The 15,583-nt window shown below is 41.4% G+C and overlaps 1 protein-coding gene across 1 annotated transcript; it reads left to right on the top strand.

The window, feature by feature from the left end:
* The first annotated feature begins 2,726 nt into the window (after positions 1–2,726).
* On the top strand, positions 2,727–13,502 carry LOC125371547. The gene is made up of 5 exons (XM_046476023.2): positions 2,727–2,814; positions 9,666–9,725; positions 11,192–11,316; positions 12,226–12,393; positions 13,341–13,502. Exons 2-5 carry the CDS (start codon positions 9,682–9,684, stop codon positions 13,412–13,414), a joined length of 411 nt encoding a protein of 136 aa, XP_046331979.1. The 5' UTR covers positions 2,727–2,814; positions 9,666–9,681; the 3' UTR covers positions 13,415–13,502.
* Positions 13,503–15,583: the final 2,081 nt, after the last annotated feature.

Genomic DNA, 15,583 nt, shown 5'->3' with positions numbered 1-15,583 from the left:
ACACGGGTATTTGAGCCATAGAACATGTTATCATACACCTATCAATGATATGAAGCATTTTTGCATGTGCGATAGTCTAACATGGAGACGGTCCTATCACGGGGGTGGAATAACCCCCCCCCCCCCACCTCCGACGGCCACATATGACTTATGAACGCATTTAAAATTAGCGGATCCCGGGTGGGAAAACTTACAGTTACGTCACTTAGTGCGTCGTCTGCTCAGCTAGTTTTCCCGTGACAATGACTTCCAAACAAGGTGAAAATGTTTTGCATTCACTTGCAAATAGATACATTTACAATGATAAAAAGGTTATAATAACGCAGTCTTCATATCAAACCCAAAATCAACCCGAGACCCCCATATCAGCTCGGGTTGATGTGGGTTATGATATGAATAGTGCCATATTTTAACATCTATACATCACTTTTGAGTAAATCCTTCCTATGATCACACAATAACAAAGCATTTCATTCGTTGTTTAAATTTCTTCCTTGCTTTCACAAAATTATAGAACGCCAACGCAAGACCAGTCTCGATTATCTGCTGAAAAGAATTCCACTAGGCTCAAAATCCAAAATAGCCGTGAAAATTATGGATCACTGACAATCAGGGATGACACCAGGTGTTCGCGAAAATCGAAAGCATGTCCTGCTCTACCGGCAGCACCCACCACTCACATAAATAGTGAGCGTCCCTGTAAATCGATCTTGACAAAATAATCATGGACCAGACAATCCAGTGCCACAATAGTGCAGTACATATTTTCATAAAACTGAAACGATATGTTAACTTAGAATTAGGTCTCCTGTGCACAGCGCAGATATTCTGCTGCTTATAAGTAAAGAGAAACCTTTAAGAAATATGTTCATGTTGAACCACAGAAACATGTCTTGTCATTATTAATTTCCAATTTTGAATATTTCATTTAAATACATTGTAATTCCCAAACCCAGTACATGTTTTCCTTGTATTATCTGGATGTTTGCTTACAGGGAAGGTCTGGGCGTTAGGCTGCAAGCACACAGGCAGGCAACAGAATCAATTGGTTGACAGATTAGTTTCAGTGGACTTTGACCCTAAGAAACCGGTATATTGACATATTGACAGAAGCAAGATAATGTTAAGGCGACCCCTTCAAATGTTCATTTATAGCACAAATCTATCTTCAGATAAATCAAATTAGATCATATTTGTCGGTGTATAAAATGAACAGAATTATTGCAAATAGTAAACATCAAGGCCAGAAAATAACCAGTCTCGATTATCTGCCGAAACAGATTTCATTGGGCGTAAAAAACAAAATAGTGATGAAAATTATAGGAATGGATCACTAAAATCAGTGATGGCGGCGGGTGTCCACGAAAAGTTAAAAAATAAATCTCTTTTTGGGGTCAGAAAACAAGGTCGTACAATGACCCTCGAGGTCCGTCTGACTGTGACGTCTTTGACAGTATGGAAGAAAATAAATTCCACAATTCAACGTTTTGCCTCATAATGTGCTTCTGAACCTCTGTCAACCCAAAACATAAATGGTAACGGTCGCGTTCTCATAATCTAACATCCTTCAGTCAGGAAGCGAAAGTTCATTTTGTCTCAGTCCTATTTATATGAAGGTCCCGTGAGGATTCCAGGTTAGAAGAGGTCAGGCTGGCTGATGTGGTGTTTCATCGTACTCCGGCATCGTGGGTCGCTGCTCATACAATTTATTATCGATCACTGGATTAGGTCCTTTGAAAGACATTTAGAAGTGATACACATAAGGAAGAGAATATATGGAGGTCAACTTCTTTATTATGAGGAACACAACGTTTCGGAGTATATGCTTACTCCTTCATCAGGTGAATGAATGCCATGAGGCAGGGAGCATATATATGTACATGTAAGGACAACAAAATTAATAAGATAACAAAAGGTGGAAAATAACAAAGGGTTGAAACTAACAAGGGAAGCCAACAGATGATTGCGCTGATAGGTGATTGGCAACAGACAATGGAAGCCCACAGATGATTGGCGCTGATAGGTGATTGGCAACAGACAATGGAAGCCAACAGATGATTGGCGCTGATAGGTGATTAGCATCAGACAATTGAAGCCAGACTTTACAGTAATTAGCGCTGAAGGTATGGAAGCCAGTACTTAAGTTTTCATAGATAAGTGAAAGGTATCACTGGATTGTCTGGTCCCGAGTCGATAATTTAAAGGCCGCTGCCATGTAGCTGGAATTACAAAAAATAAAAAAAATAAAGGTGACTACAAATATGTCTGTAAGATCGGTACAGGAGGTTCTATATAAGCAACCCCTAAAACCCCCTCTTGGGTTGCTCACACCACTTTCGCCCCTTTCGGAAACACATTAAATGGCCTGGCCGGGCCCGTGTGCGAAATACGCATCAGTCGGAAAGCGCACGTTAAATCTCCAAAGTAAGTAAGTAAGGTACAGGAGGGAACTTGATTTCGCATTACAGAATATTTAGTGAAGTAACAGACACCCCAGCTTTTGGTTCTGTTAAAACGAGGTGGTCAATGTTCGTCTGACATGAATAATATCTGAACCTCATCACAAAAGTAATTTATATGAATAATTTCATAGGATATTATCTTCATTATCGTGAGCATTTCAATTGCTTTCATGGGCAATACAACCGGTTCAAACAAGATGTCACCTAATGAACTTATAGGGTTGATCAGCAGTTATTCAGAATTCAGACACGGACGGGTTTCCATACACAGAGGGCTATCAGCTTCGTCAGGTGTTATCTGAACTGTGGCAAGGGGCTACTGAGAGACAGTTTACCTGCGTCTGTGTTCAAGGTAAGTATGGCTGAGGTGTTCTGCCGCATTTTTTGCATTACTAAATCTCCGATTAGCTGGACCCGTATCCACTCGAAAGTTTTATTTCATTTCTTTTGGACTATAGTATGCATCTCGTCAGTATTTTACCCTGTTATGACAATATTATATACTTTCATAACCAGAAAGATGTGTGGCATATTGTCAGCGATATTTCATATCTGACCGAATTTCCTAACTAAACGGGTGAGATTCTTTGTAGATAAAAGCGACAACAGCCATTTTCATAATCATGAGAAATCTCAGTAAGGATAAGAATTTATGGATGAACAACTTCTTTATTACAATTAGGAGCGTTTCGGTGTAGATTCTAACACCGTTATCAAGCAAGTGGAACACAGAGTGTGGTTGGCAAGTATATATACAAGTAGGAGGCAATGTTTATACAGTAGAGTAGATATTGTTATCCTGGAGTAGACTTCTAAATGCCTATCAAAGATGTTATGAAAAATCTCTGTTGAATTCAAGGTCCATTGTGCGTATCCTACTATACCATGAGCATGTGTTGAATCACTATCACATAGTAATGATACCAGGTGTTCGCTAAAGGCTGAGCGTATCCTAACGAATATCCCAATACAGAGCCAGGAACTCGTCATATCTGCATCTCCATCACTCTCAAGCTGTACCCCGACATATCCAAGTTTCAATATATCTATAATAAGGCTTAAGGCTCTAATGGGTCTATATACAATTGAATTGACGAGAGTATTTGAAAAGGCGTATAAATTTTGACTACACACATTTTCCGACATGGTGGCATAGAAAGTTGAAGGTCCCCCGAAAGGACCCCCCCCCCCCCCCCCCCCCCCCCCACACACACACACACACACACACCTTCTGACAGTGAAAAGACCTTAACGGAACAAAGGTTTGCGTTTATTTTTCTTCAACACGTTTAGATATGGGCTGATATCTCACTGTATACGTAACCCATGGCTTCACATAGTAGCCTCCATTTCGCGGGGTTTCTTGTCGTATGTAACTATGGTTACAAGATAACTTCTGTCGGCATCAGTCCGTAAAGCAAATTGACGAAGAGCCTTGAGTGTATGAGTGCGTGATTGCGTGAATTTAATGAGGGAAATAAATTATTATTATTGTGTGATAGCATTTTCAAATCTTACGGGGATCAATCATATAATAATATATAGTTTAATAAATCCTTCCAGCCAAAAGGAGGTTATACATTAATGCTAGATTCTCTGTTGATTTTCATTTTGCTTTGATAAACACAGCAGCATACAAAGTCGTGGATCACAGAGCGGTACCTGTGCCTGTACGCATCTTAACTGACATGATTTAATTTGTCGACCCTTGATATTGGTGATGTCCGATCGTAAAACGTTTCGCTTTTCGCTATTTGAACATATCAGAATACCTACACCAGGTCAAATTCTCGGCTTCGCTCGTCACGCCGAAGACCCGGGTTCGATTCCCGACATGGGTACAAAGTGTGAAGCCCATTTCTGGTGTGTCCCGCCTTGATATTGCTGGAATATTGCTAAAAGCGGCGTAAAACCATACTCACTCACTCGCTCAAATTCTCGGCAAAACTACCACTCATGTCAGTCGTGAATCTAAATATTGTGATCATGTTTTCCTATTAATATAAACGACGGAACACCAAATCCATAAACATAAAATATGCTTTGTCCATTGTGTAATACTATCATAAGCATGTGTTTATGAATCACTATGAAATACTGATGGTATGAATACACAATGCCATTTAGAAAGTGGTCAAATGTGACAAATTTTATGTTTGGGATAACACTTTCTGAGTAAAGTATATTGTTATCCAAAGTATATATAACATTTGTTACAGTTGACCACTTTCTCAATGGCATTGTATGTTCATAGCTTTCGGCCATGGGAGCCGTGCCAATTTACACTTGTCGGAGGGGTACACAAAGTACGTGATCTATACTACAGGGTTGTGGAAGCCTCGGTTGCTGAGTGAGTTAGATCGCTAACGTTGTGAGCTGGCGATTAGGTGCCTCACTCTGGCAGTGTGGGTTCGAATCCCGGACGAGACTCAACCCAAAAAGGTACAAGAATCTGTACTTTACTCAGAACGTGTTATCCCAAATATAACATTTGTTATAAAAATAGTGATGGTGCCAGGTGAATATATAACGTTAAGATTATAAACATATTAGATTTATATTTTAAGCATGCTATAGATGTTACAAACAACGCTAACCATATTTAGGGGAAACACGTCAAGTCCCTAAATGAGTTTTATGAGGTTTAGGTTTGGGTTCTAAACAAATGTTATGCAATGTATATAAAAAGCATGTCAGTGTGATTATGACACGATATATAGTTAGATCTCGATACTTGGCGTGATACTCATGTAGTGCAAGATAATTTACAAAAGACACAATGTTACGGTTGAGGATGATAATATACAACGGACGCAATAACACTAAGGTAGAGAATTGTAATTTAAAACGGAAGCGATATTAAGGTATTCCTGGTGATTTACAACGAACGCGATATCACCGTGGCGAGATAATAACGGTCGGCGTGACGTCGAGCTAGGATACACATATACCAGGTACTCCGTATAACGCAGGATACGTGGGCTAGATCAAGATACTTTTTGTAGGAAATGCTACATGTGTTACGGTAACGCCCGATACAATGTGAAGGACATGTCACTGTAGCCAGGAATGGCAGTCAAAGACCGGAGGTATGCCTTTTCTTACCAATCAGGGAAGCCGGATAGAGGGTATTTTAATGTTCCGTAATGTTCCGGAATTACAGTTCTTCTATAAATAACTCGGCTTTTCTCATTCGTGACCAACTCGTGTTATTCCGGGACAAGCCGAATAGCGACTCGTGCCCCTCTCGTGGCCATTTTTGCGACCGGGTTCCGTCTTAGCGCAAACGGGCATACCTAAAACAATTGTCAACTCGTTGCGTAGTGGTTCACATATATTTCCCCATATATTATATATATTTCAGATGCAATTTAAAGCACATCGGAACGTGCGGAATTATACAGTATGATTGAACACATTTAACTGTGTATTGGATATTATTTTAGGTGCAAGACATATGTAAAATAAAAAAATATTCCTGAGGGATTCTTTGACGAAGAAATCATACGCGCATTCTGATTGGTTTGTCGTATTTTCGCACATAACATTCATCGATAAGGGGACGAGTCTTCTTGCAGGTTACGAAAAGGGGCGAGTGGTGACGAATAGGTTTTTCTTGGTCGCCGGTACTACTTTTCATTCATTCGTTCTTTCAGTCTATCATCCACGTTAGGTTCTTTGAGAGACATTTACAAGTTTGAGTACTAAGTAAGGATGAGGTATATGGATGAACAACTTCTTTATTACAATTTAGACCGGCGTTTCGGTGTAGGTTCATCACTTGCTTGATAACAGTGTTAGAAACTACACGGAAACGTCGCTACTAATCGTAATAAAGAAGTTGTTCATCCATATATCTTTTCCTTACTTATCATCCGTATGCGTATATGGAATGAGACGTCGCATAATTCTGGATTCTGACTCTGAATAAATAACACGTGTGGTCCATTCAACACTCGTCAATGTTTATTATAAAATTGTTAAGTTGCATCTGTTTAAGTCAATGAATACAATGTAACAATACGTGTCTTACGTTTTGCATGCTGTGTTTGAATAAGTCATACAAGTGAGTGAGTGAGTGAGTTGGGTTAAACGCCGCTTATAACATTATCCCAGTTATATCACGGCGTGTCAGCTAAATGTGGGAGGAAAGCCCGGAGTGATGCAGGTCTTAGACGTTTACCACTTCGGGAAAACCCACGAGCATGGGTATGGTGCTGACAAACTTAGAAACATAATCGGGGCGAACCGGGATTTGAACCCACAATCATAGGTTTTTGGCGTGTCCAAGGGACGCAACTCTGCACAGCGAATTTCGGCGCCTTAGACGACTGGGCCACCCGTGCCCCCATATAAGTGATACAAATAAACTAAATGTGCATGGTAATAGCGAGCTTATTGTACACAATCGGACGTGCCGTGATATGGTCGTTTGTTTACCCTTGCGTAGGGATACATTTATTTATGGCTACAGACGCTAGACATATCGAGGATGGTGAGGGTTCGGATCCAGAGATGCTTGCAGTAAGTTTGATTATGGGTAAGAAAGAGAATAACCAACTCGAAACTCAGAATTACGTTTTTTTATGATATACTTCAATTGATTGATTTTTCTGAGAAAAGCGATAATTTCTTTTCAGTGAACTAAACAATTGATAACAAGAGTGACCTCCCCTTAAATTGTCTCCCTTTATCTAGTGTCTGACACCTACACAAATTGCTGACGTCCTGTTTACGTTGACTTCTCTCCACTTTTACAAGGCAAAATAATGACAGATGACCATTTATTGAGACAATATCGCTTCTTGCCCTTTGCTATTCTCTTTTAAATGTTTTGCTATAAACTTTACATTTCTCATTTTTGTTACTTGATCAGCGTGTATTCCTTCGCTTCGAACAGCGGATTTTGTATTTTATCATAACCAAATGCATGATAAAGAATTTCATTCAATATTTTTATTGCTTTTGTTTATATTTTTTATGATTTTGCGTACTCGGAACTAGTTTTTAAGTCGCAATTACAAGGGGTGGTGAAACGTGCCTGTGTGTTAGTTAGGGAGAATGTACGTTTCAAGGTTTTACATTTGTAATAAAAAAACGATTCCCGTAGAGAACTACACACAAAGTATATAATAAAAGGATATTCAATGTTTCTCGGGAAAATGAGATGAGAGAAACTTGGCACATGAAATATCCTCTATATCTTTCCATTGGGAATTAATCTTTTGACATACCTTCCTTGATAACGATGAACCGCAATTAATCGAAGGTAGTTCTCATAATATACCCGACAGGGCAGCATGTACGTTTATCATGTAAAAGTGGCTATCACGGGATAAATTGCCTCACAATGCTTTCCATACCATTGTGACGTCATCGATTACCATAACGTCACGGTCAATTGGCATCACTATTCTCACACTCCGGCGCAGTGGTGACTTAGCATAACACCACTGCCACAGGCTAATTTGCATATCACGTGACCGGACATTTCTCTTGTTTGTAAACAAACGCGCTTTTTCAGAAATCAGTATAGAACGGACTAATGCAAGTATTTGGGGGCGCTTTACATATTGTTTTGCATAACTATATAGATATGCTACTACAACTGCGACAGTGAGTTGCATGAAAATATATATTTATGCATCAAAGTGACCGTGTCGCTAGCTCTCCGTTGGGCTTCCATGACAGCACGTGGAGCCGTACAACCAATGTAAACATAGGATAACTACGCAAAAACAAGTAGAATTTTACGTATTTGCATACTTTCTCAATGAAAGTTAACCATTCTTTGACATTTGTTTATGAAAATGTGTAGACTAGTCAAACATGAAACGGATAAAAAGCATATGCAATATCTTGAATGGACTGTGAAAGATGTGACGAATCGTCACATGGCGCTGGCCTGTGGCAGAGGTACTATGCTAGCTGGCTGCCGGCCGCATGGAACTCTGGGTAGGAGAGTGGGGAGAAATTGCCTCACAATGCTTTCCATACCATTGTGACGTCATCGATTACCATGACGTCACGGTCAATTGACATCACTATTCTTTCTGACACTGAATGTGGTAAGATGTACTTTTTACATAGAAGACAGGCCGAGGTTCGGTCAGACTACCCCGTGTTGACCTCGTCAAGAGTAATCATTCGTTTTGTTTTACTGAAATTCACTTCAAACTTTATGAAGCCCTGAAACAGTTATGAAACTGTCCTCTGTCCACTACAGAAACCTGCCAACCGTGATATATCAAAACCAGACGCCATTTTGTTTTCTAGTTGACGAGAGTCAATATTCATCACGTGACGGGTCAATACTGATCATGTGACGAGTCAATATTTAAGGACGGTGTTAGTCACGTGATTTGGGTGTGAACATTGAAATGTTTTGTTTTGTCACGTGCTTCGTGTTAACCAATGGAATTAACTTAAGTTATCCTTCAAGAGCACATGGAAACATGTGGGGTCGTTCTTACCATTACAGTTTCTTCATTTAGTAGGGGCGGTCCTTTAGCCTAGTGGTTAAAGCGTTCGCTCGTCACACCGAAGACCCGGGTTTGATTCCCAACATGGGTACAATGAGTGAAGCCCATTTCTGGTGTCCTTCGCCGTGATATTGCTGGAGTATTGCTAAATGCGGCGTAAAACCAAACTCACTCACTAACTCATTTAATAGAGATTTCTTATGATTATTGATTTGTTTGTCTGTTTGTTGTTAAACGCTGCACTCAGCACTATTCAAGCTATACGGCGGTCAGAAAATAATCGAATCTGGCCCAGACAAACCAGTTATGGACACCATGAGCATCGATCAAGGCAATTGGGATACGATGACATGCATCAACCATGTCAGCCGATCCCATTAATCGTCTCTTGCGGTTATGGAAATGGGCTTTGTCGTCTTTGTTTCGATAATTAATTAATTCCACGTTTCTTCAGTTGCTATAATGACTAGAATACTGTAGTTACATTCGTAATAACCAGTGAGTGATTGAGTGAGTATGGTTTTACGCCGCTTTTAGCAATCTTCCAGCAATATCACGGCGGGGGACACCAGAAATGGGCTTCACACATTGTGCCCATGTCGGGATTCGAACCCGGGTCTTCGGCGTGACGAGCGAACGCTTTAACCACTAGGCTACCCGACCGCCCCCCCGTAATAACCAGATAATAAGTCAATTTAATATTGTGTTTACTCTGTTGCAGTTAGATCCTCGCCATCATGAAGTTCCTGGTTGCAGCAGTGGCGTCGGTCCTCCTCCTCGGGTAGGACCATGAAGCAGTTGGCCTTCACACAGTCACATTCCATCATCGCAGTCACATTCCATCATCGCAGTCACATTCAATCATCGCAGTCACGTTCAATCATCGCAGTCACATTCCATCATCGCAGTCACATTCCATCATCGCAGTCACATTCCATCATCGCGGTCACATTCCATCATCGCAGTCACATTCCATCATCGCAGTCACATTCAATCATCGCAGTTACATTCAATCATCGCAGTCACATTCAATCATCGCAGTCACATTCAATCATCGCAGTCACATTCAATCATCGCAGTCACATTCCATCATCGCAGTCACATTCAATCATCGCAGTCACATTCAATCATCGCAGTTACATTCAATCATCGCAGTCACATTCAATCATCGCAGTCACGTTCAATCATCGCAGTCACATTCAATCATCGCTCATCCAGTCTAGTTTATCTCCATTCTCTTATGACAAATGCACTGGAAGTACTTATGAGTGTACATTGTTTCTTGGTTGGTTGGTTGGTTGTTTAACGCCGCACTCAGCAACATTTCAGCTATATGACGGCGGTCTGTAAAAAATCGAGTCTGGACCAGACAATCCAGTGATTGATATCATGAGCATCGATCCTCGCAATGTGGGATCAATGACATGCATCAACCAAGTCAGCGAGCCTGACCACCCGATGCCGTTAGTCGCCTTTTACGGCAAGCATGGGTTGCCGGAGACCTATTGTACCCCGGATCTTCACGGGACGTACATTGTTGGGATGGGTGTGTTTCGCATTTTACCGTACGAATGGAACTCAACATTAAGGTATGGTGGTGAGTGGGTCCTTCGTATGTATCACAATAGAATGGAGACATAGTGAACTGAACTATTCCATAGCACAATAATATGTATTTCGCATAACACAAAACACTATAGATATGTAACAATGGTATTTAAAAATAAGTTCATTATCAGTAGTATCATGTTGCATGGCAGATCCACTATAATAATAGGAGTGAGTGAGTGAGTTGGGTTTAACGCCGCTTTTAACAGTATTCCAGTTATATCGCGGCGTGTCAGCTTAATGTGGGAGGAAAGACCGAAGTGATGCAGGTCTCAGACGTTTACCACTTCGGTGAAACCCACGAGCACGGGTATGGTGCTGACAAACCTAGAAACATAATCGGGGCGAACCGGGAATCGAACCCACAATCATAGGTTTCTGGCGTGCCCAAGGGACGCAACTCTGCACAGCGAATCGCGGCGCCTTAGACGACTGGGCCACCCGTGCCCCCATAATAATAGGAAGGAAACGGGTGGTCCTAAACTGTTTTGAGTACAATATAGATACTGTATTATGTAAGAAAGATATTTAGAATTGTAGCTCAACCGGCTTCATGTCAACAGATAAATTAAAGGATGGCACTGTCCTTGTTGATCTGTCTTTACATCACTGATGCTGGTGCTTGGTTCTGTTCTTCAGTTTGGTGTCCTGCAACTCTGAGCCGCAGAAGGAGGTGATGTTGTTCAACAACGTCGACAAGGACAAGAACGGCAAACTTTCCAACGCTGAATTGGAATCCATCTTCCTCTTCTTTGACACCAACAGTAAGAACATAAAGAATACTATCTCACTTACCACACAACGTTTTCTGTAACAAATGTTATGTTTGGGATAACACTTTCATAGTAAAGTACAGATTCTAGTACTTTCTTTGTTTGAATCCAATCCGGGATTCGAACCCACACTGAGAGTGAGGCACCTAATCGCCATCTTTACTTTACTGATAAAGAGGGCTGTAAAAGAAATTCTGTCTCGGTCATTGGCGCGTCACTTTAAATCCTGCACGTACGTTTACTGCAAATAAAAGACATATTTGAACTTTCCTGCATCATACTTGTAAGTTTGACAACATTCATTACATTTAAGAGCCAGGTTCAATATGTTCCTCCCGCATCGCTTTTGTTTTTTCAATAAAACTCAAAGGAGCTCCGGAGAAAATGGAGTTTTGCAGCCTTAGATATAATGATAACATTCACAGCATCCAAACGGACACTTAGTTTTTAAGTAGATGCTATATGAATGATATGTCTGTGTTTGCTTTGGCGACGCTTTGAAGAGTGTTTCAGTTATTTCACAGTCCTACCTCCCTCCTTACTGTTGCGGGGGCACGGGTGGCCCATTCGTCTAAGGCGCCGCGATTCGCTGTGCAGAGTTGCGTCCCTTGAACACGCCAGAAATCTATGATTGTGGGTTCGAGTCCCGGTTCGCCCCGATTAGGTTTGTCAGCACCATACCCGTGCTCGTGGGTTTCACCGAAGTGGTAAACGTCTGAGACCTGCATCACTTCGGGCTTTCCTCCCACATCAAGCTGACACGCCGCGATATAACTGGAATACTGTTAAAAGCGGCGTTAAACCCAACTCACTCACTCACTCACTCCTTACTGTTGCTAAAATTGTACCCGAGAAACATGCTGCCAGATTCACAAATGTAATGGAGGTCCTCTGTTGTAGGCGACAAAGAGATCACACAAAAGGAGTTCGAGGACGAGTGGGTCGTCAAGTACACCCTAGGACCAATGGCGGAGGCTGACGCGCTGTTCAAGGCTGCTGACGCAACTGATGATGGAAAAATCACCAAGGCCGATCTACCTTTCATCTTCCAGTATTTCGACATGGACAGTGAGTACTGATCATGTACTTTAAGTAGTTCAATTATAAACATGTATGTAAACTACCGCAACGCTCCTGGAAACACGTGGAGTCGGACACATGGTACACACTCGTGGCACGGAGGTTTCGCGTCGATATAGTTCCTGCGCCTTTTACTGTGTTTCTTTGAGGTGACATTGACTTGAGTACGTCATTAATGTTCAGCGGTTATCATTGTACGTTTTACTTGCCCGTTTATGTATTCAGGGGGAAAAGTCCCATAAGTAATGCATGTATTCGTAGGAAGTCAGGTCTGCCAGTAGTTTGAAATGGACAGAGTGTATAATCAATGTTATGTTTGTTTGTATGTTGTTTAACGCCGCACTCAGCAATATTCCAGCTATATGGCGGCGGTCTAAAAATAGTCGAGTCTGGACCAGACAATCCAGTGATTGACATCATGGACATCGGGATACGATGACATGCATCAACCAAGTCAGCGAACTTGACCCTCCGATCCCGTTAGTCGCCTCTTACGACAAGCCTTTTATGGCAATCATGGGTTGCTGAAGACCTATTCTACCCCGGATCTTCACGGCAGTGTCCTGTTGATGTAAATGCCAAGGATCACTGACAGTGCAGTGGGCACTTATGGTCACCACATCCCTGAAAATGCAATTCTAAGACCCATGCAGTTAAACCTTATCTTCTATCTCCCGCGTATCTTCTGGTGCACACGAAGATCAATTGTGCCTCACTGAGTTCCACTCTATCACATCTAGTTTTCATATCATCTTAATAACCTTGTTCACAGTCACCCAGTGTCGTTGCCGTGTTGTAGTGTCTCACAATCAAAACATGTTTATTTCAGGTGACGGCACCGTTGACGTGAGTGAGTGAGTGAGTGAGTGAGTTCACAGTCACCCAGTGTCGTTGCCGTGTTGTAGTGTCTCACAATCAAACCTTGTCTATTTCAGGTGACGGCACCGTTGACATGAATGAATTCCTGACACAGTGGGGAAGCCTCACGCTGCTTCCGGTGGGCAAGTAGACGATAGAGTTGTCTCCCTTCTGAAGGCTTCCTTTTGTGTTGTCATGTTGAAAACGGAAATGGTTACGAAATAAAATAAATACCTTAATTCTTGATTTGTCATGAACTCGTTTTTCCTGACACAGACAAAGGAGATGACGTTGCATCTTAAATTTCAATGGTATCGTTGGAGTGAGTGAGTGAGTGAGTGAGTGAGTACATTATTTACATTACTTGAGTATGTGCAATGAAAGCATGTTATACAGTGCCAAAAATTAAAACACAACTTACAACGTATAACTAGTGTGCAGTAGGGTGTTTGCATCTAGGGTGTAGTACATAAAATAAGAGGGGTGGTCGGTTAGCCTAGTGGTTAAAGCGTTCGCTCGTCACGCCGAAGACCCGGGTTCGATTCCCGACATGGGTACAATGTGTGAAGCCCATTTCTGGCGTCCCCCGCCGGCATATTGCTGGAATAGTGCTAAAAGCGGCGTAAAACCATACTCACTCACTTAGACATAGGAGGTGGCTTCGCATATTGCTGAAACGTGCATCTATCTTAATGGACGAATTAAGAAGAATGATTTAGGCTTATTTGAAGTGTGTCACACTTTACGTTACGTTTGCATTACGTAAACCTTCCACAGAGTAGAGCCTGACACCCGTTACGAACACCCGGTGTCCATAACTATGATGTTGAAATAAATTCCAATTTGTAAATTCCACTGTATATACTAAACTAAAGTCTTTGTAAAAATGTTTGCGTAATCAATTATATATTATTGCAAGGGAAACAATTCCACCTACAAATATGTATTATACAAGAGACCTTTTCTGTATTCAATTATTATAAACTTAAAAAAACCCCAATAATTCAAAATGATTTAAAGACACTAGAAGAATGAAACTTGAATACGTAACCTGTTGAAAGGACTGGAGTACTAGGTCGCAAGTTAAGTGTTGGGTTATCAGCTTTGATAGCGAGCAAGTGAAATCGACACATGCCACGAGTGCTGCTGTTACAAAATTCAAAGCGACAGAATTTTTTATTTTTTTTCTCTTGACTGAACTTATACACGGTCACTCAAAACCTGACCTGCGCTCTTGAGCTACATTTCTGAAGAATGAATTCTTGAAGAAACGTAAAATTATTATGAAGTTTTGATACTTTGACCTTTACCAATACATATTAATGATTGATCTTGGTCTGATTATTGTTGCTTCAGGCATTATATATATAATGCCGTCAGCATAGCCTAATGTTGGAGGGGAATCTGAAGTGACACAGGTGGGATTCGAACATGAACAGGGGATCCTGATATAGCTAAGGGAGGTAACTTACTCATAAGAAAACACATACATACACAGTGTCGTGCAAATCCAGGTTAGAGTAGGTCTTCAGCAACCCATGCTTGTTGTAAAAGGCGACTATGCATGTTGTAAGAGGCGACCATCGGTGGTCAGGCTCGTTGACTTGGCTGATGCATGTCATCGGATCCCCATGGCGTGGATCGATTTTCATGATGTCAATCACTAGATTGTCTGGTCCAGACTCGATTATTTACAAACCGCTGTCATACAACTGGAATATTCCTGTGCGGCGTTTAACAACAAACAAACAAACAAACAAACAAACAATATCACTCTCCAAAGCAGTGTTACCCGAAAAGGTCTTATGTATGTAGTTCTGTTTTTGTTCAGTGAGTAGGACGGCAGGTCATAGAATGCTTGCACAAGACTTGTTGTGTGTGAGTGAGGCAGCCATAGCTCGATTCGTGACGTGAGAGATGTCTTCTCATTGGAGGGTAGAAACAAGGCAACGTGCAGGTAGAGAAAGCACCCAACCACTCTACCTGTCGAGTCTGAGGGGCGATGGGGGTCAAGTCGTGATTGTGCCCACCGTAAAATATAAGGCTGGGTTTGATTTCACTGAAGGTAAAATGTTTGAATCCCGTGTCGTTGATGTTCCCGATGATTTAAGGCTGTAATGTCTCGTCACAAGGTGTACTCACTGTTCTTATCGCTGTGTGTATCGTTTGTATTTGATCGGTGACAAAGTGAGCTCTCTATAGCTATTTGCGGATAATCAAGAAACGCCAATTTTGAAAAGAATACCATCCAAACAAATTCGTGAAAGGTTGATACAGATGTCTTTACTGAGTCATGACCTTCACGACAAGCTAACGTCTA

The sequence above is a fragment of the Haliotis rufescens genome, unplaced genomic scaffold (assembly GCF_023055435.1).
Source record: "Haliotis rufescens isolate VD_foot unplaced genomic scaffold, xgHalRufe1.0.p SCAF_8, whole genome shotgun sequence".
Lineage (NCBI taxonomy): Eukaryota > Metazoa > Mollusca > Gastropoda > Lepetellida > Haliotidae > Haliotis > Haliotis rufescens.
Note: the sequence above shows the minus strand (reverse complement) of the source record. Positions and strands in the feature narration are given on the sequence as shown.

What these genes read in the sequence shown, in the direction of transcription:
- LOC125371547 (XM_046476023.2), top strand. Translation starts at nt 9,682, where the DNA reads ATGAAGTTCCTGGTTGCAGCAGTGGCGTCGGTCCTCCTCCTCGG. An exon ending in CCTCTTCTTTGACACCAACA is followed by an intron (nt 11,317 to 12,225) that starts GTAAGAACATAA and finishes CCTCTGTTGTAG; the next exon opens with GCGACAAAGAGATCACACAA. An exon ending in CCAGTATTTCGACATGGACA is followed by an intron (nt 12,394 to 13,340) that starts GTGAGTACTGAT and finishes TGTCTATTTCAG; the next exon opens with GTGACGGCACCGTTGACATG.